Source organism: Nicotiana tabacum, chromosome 16 (genome assembly GCF_000715075.1).
Source record: "Nicotiana tabacum cultivar K326 chromosome 16, ASM71507v2, whole genome shotgun sequence".
Classification (NCBI taxonomy): domain Eukaryota; kingdom Viridiplantae; phylum Streptophyta; class Magnoliopsida; order Solanales; family Solanaceae; genus Nicotiana; species Nicotiana tabacum.
The window spans coordinates 67,729,586-67,733,796 of NC_134095.1; the positions used below are offsets into that span (position 1 = coordinate 67,729,586).

Genomic DNA, 4,211 nt, shown 5'->3' on the forward strand with positions numbered 1-4,211 from the left:
TGGAAGAGGTATACACAATAATGTTATATGTACAAATTCACCGAGTAGCTGGAAAGGTTTACATTTCTCTTTACACTAAAGGTTCAAATGAAACAAAAAAGAATTTTAGTACTCATATCCGATATCATTCTTTAATCTATGAAACATATCTTTTTTTAATCAAGAATCTATGAAACAATCTTCTATTTCTCTCATTTCAAATTGCCAAGAAAAGGCAAAATGGTTTTGCCTCTGAAGCTTGTTCCCTTTAGCCCTCAACCCATCCTCCGGCTTGCGATTTTTTCCATCATGGTTCTCGATAACACACCCACACCAAGGTTGTGGAGCCAGTGCATCATGAAACCATCTTAGCTCGTTGCGACTTCTATCCATCTCCTTTGGCATCCGTACAGTTGTTTATCTTGATGTCATTATATTTGAAATGCAGATGTATTCACCCTTATACCAACCACTACTACCAAAGGTATGTCGTCTTTTTATCTAGGACTAGCGAGATTGATCTTGAAGTTTCTTATAGCAGGATGAGCCTCAGTACAGTACCTTTAAAACTGCTTCTAATTCATCTAGTTGGAATCGACAGTAATCAAGGATCAGTATGCCGCGGTGGATATATACCTGGGCCCTGCACACACTGCCCGTCACACCCTGGAAATTGGTTTCGCCCGAAGCGTAGGATCAATGATCACCCATCACTTCTGTGGAACACTAGTGCCACAAAGCCTTTGGTGGTCTTAATGCCCAACGAACTCATACACATTGGCATTGACGTCAACTGAACTGCACCCAGGTGACTTCTTAACACCTAAATCTCGCATAGTTCCTCTGACCTTTGATACATCTTCCCATCTGCCAGCAGATGCATAGGTGTTTGCCAGAAGCGTATGAGTGCTAGAATCATACGACTCAATCTCCATAAGCAGTTTAGCCACACGTTCACCGACATCAATACTGCCGTAAATTCTGCAGGCACTGAGCAAAGCCCCATATATTGGAATTATAATCTCATTGTCTTTTTTTGGTATCATAGATATCATTTCTTCAGCTTCTCTTAAGAGCCCAGCACGACCAAGTAGGTCAATCAGACAACCATAATGTTCTAACTTTGGCTGAATCCCATAAATCCTACTCATTGAGTGGAAATACCTGCGGCCTTCCTCTACCAAGCCCCCATGGCTGCATGCACTCAACACTCCGATAAAAGTGATATCATCGGGGCAAAATCCAGCTTGTTCCATTTGTGAGAACAGTTCTAGTGCTTTCCTCGTGTTACCGCTCATGGCTAACGCACAAATAATTGAAGTCCATGATGCAGTATCTTTCTCTTTTAATCCATCAAATATTTCCATCGATTTTTCTATGCAACCACACTTTGCATACATCTCTATAAGGGCCGTACCAACAACTGCAGTAATGGCTATTTTGTTTTCTTTCATGTAATCACGAATCCATTCCCCTTGTTCCAAGGCTCCTATCTGAGCACAACCAGTGAGAAGGGCAACCAATGTGTATTTATCAGGTTTAATTCTTTGCATTTGCATCGAACGAAACAAATCCATTGCATCATCAACACGGTTGAATTGCACATACCCATTAATCATAGTTGTCCACAGAACTAGATCCCTTACCGGACTCCTCTCAAAAAGTTTTCTAGCTTCATCCAATTGACCGCGATTAACATACCCAGAAACCATACTAGTCCAACATATAACATTTTTCGTCGGCATATCATCAAAAATCTGCCTAGCCACCATCAAGAATCCACACTTAGAATACATGTCCACTAATGTATTCCCAATAATAACGCTAAACCCAAGCTCTTCAACAACGTATCGATGAATTTCTTTACCAAGTTCCAAGCTTTTCAACGCAGTGCAAGCTGACAAAGTACTCACAACTGTCGCTTCGTCAGGCTTAACACCACTTTCCTCCCGCATCTTCATGTAAGCCCCAACAGCATCCTGATACCTATCACATCTCACAAATCCAGCAATCAATATATTCCATGCGACCGAATCTCTGTGAGGCATTTCATCAAACACTTTGTTCAAACTCGTCACACAACCAAACAGACCATACATATCCATAACAGAATTACCAACATAGTTATCAAACCAAACACCAGATTTCAACACATACCCATGAAGCTTTTCACCTCCCTTCACCATTTTCAACTCCCCAACAGCTTTAAACACAAATGGGTACGTGAAATTATCAGGAGACAAGCCACCTATTCTCAATTCATCAAACAAGAAAAGGGGTTCTTTAAATTGGCCCTTTTTCACGTATCCTTTAATCATTACATTGTAAATGAACAATGTTCGATTCTCACAACAACTAAAGATTTTCTTGGCGTAATTAAAGTCTCCTCCTTGGAATGTATCGGTTGTAAAAGCTAAAAGCTTGTGTAAAATGCCAATGTGTTTGTGGAAATTGAGGATGATGACTTGGGCATGGATTTGTTTGAGTTTTGTAATGGATTTGCATGTCTTTAGAAGCTCAATGCATGTTTTAGGCTCAAGTGTTTCTTTTGGTGAACAATAGATGAGAGTTGAGAGGCTAGAAAGTTTATTAATGGAACAAAAAAATCAGGAAAAAGATAAATATGAAAGCTGGCTATACAAGGATGTCACATCAATTAGCCAATTCCCAACTTTATACTATATAGATATAGATTTATCTAAAAAAAGAATAATACTTTTTATAACTAAAATTAGACTCTCCCAGGCGTGTAACTAAGACGCAACAACTTTACATATTCACAAGAAGATATTGTCAAATAGTTATACTAAAAGAAAAAATAAAACAAAAATTACATAAAATCTTCTAAAGACAAATGATTATTTGATGTTTAATATATTTTTATATATATATTATATATATATATATATATATATATATATATATATATATATATATATGATCTTAAACGTGTTATAACATATATTCGGTTATGAAACATTTAAAACATGTGACCATAAATATGATATTTTTATATTTGTGTGGTTGTAAATTTTTTTCATAAGATAAAATGAGAAGTGTAAAATTAATTGTTTCCAATTATTTTTATTTGATTATTCTTCTTTTTTTAAAAAAGAATATATTTTTATATTTAGAAACAATTAATTTTACACTTCTCATTTTATCTTATGAAAAAAATTTACAACCACACAAATATAAAAATATCATATTTATGGTCACATGTTTTAAATGTTTCATAACCGAATATATGTTATAACACGTTTAAGATCATATATTAAGCATTTTATGGGGTAGAGAAAAACAAGTGTTTGTTATAAATATATTATATTATGGATGTTCATTTAGTACTCCGTTGTAAATAAGCTTCTTGAAGAAGCTTTTCCATATGGGACTCCACCGTAAATATGTTTATCTATTTAGTACTCTATTGAAAATAAGCTTCCTGAAGAAGCTTATCACTTCGGTACCCGGTTATGGATAAATATTACCCCCGGTAGAAGATTATCCATACCGGGTATAATAAGCTTATCCTTTTAGTACCCAGTTATGGATAAACATTACTCCCGGTAGAAGATTATCCATACCGGGTATAATAAGTTTATCCTTTCAGTACCCAGTTATGGATAAACATTACCTCCGGTAGAAGATTATCCATATCGGGTATAATAAGCTTATCCTTTCAGTACTCCGTTATGGATAAACATTGCTCTCAGTAGAAGATTATCCATATCTAGTATAGTAGCAGCTTACACAGCAGCTTCCTTTCTTCTATAAATAGAAGAGATTACAGTTCATTATGTACATCAGTTTTAATTCGAATAATATAACAGTTTCTCTCTATACTTGTCTTTACTTTACAGTCTTTATTTTGAGTATGAACATAAGCTACAGGATGTTCAACTTTTATAAAATAAAGACTGTAAAGTAAAGACAAGTATAGAGAGAAACTGTTATATTATTCGAATTCAAACTGATGTACATAATGAACTGAAATCTCTTCTATTTGTAGAAGAAAGGAAGCTGCTGTGTAAGCTGCTACTATACCAGATATGGATAATCTTCTACTGAGAGCAATGTTTATCCATAACGGAATACTGAAAGGATAAGCTTATTATACCCGATATGGATAATCTTCTATTAATGTTTATCCATAACTGGGTACTGAAAGGATAAGCTTATTATACCCGGTATAGATAATCTTCTACCGGGAGTAATGTTTATCCATAACTGGG

The 4,211-nt window shown here is 35.3% G+C and overlaps 1 protein-coding gene across 1 annotated transcript; it reads right to left on the bottom strand.

Annotated features, from left to right (window-relative positions):
- On the bottom strand, positions 1-2,572 carry LOC107780277 (pentatricopeptide repeat-containing protein At1g31430-like). Its single transcript, XM_016600810.2, has one exon. It carries the CDS (start codon positions 2,295-2,297, stop codon positions 732-734), a length of 1,566 nt encoding a protein of 521 aa, XP_016456296.2. The 5' UTR covers positions 2,298-2,572; the 3' UTR covers positions 1-731.
- Positions 2,573-4,211: the final 1,639 nt, after the last annotated feature.

What these genes read in the sequence shown, in the direction of transcription:
- LOC107780277 (XM_016600810.2), bottom strand. Translation starts at nt 2,297, where the DNA reads ATGATTAAAGGATACGTGAAAAAGGGCCAATTTAAAGAACCCCTTTTC.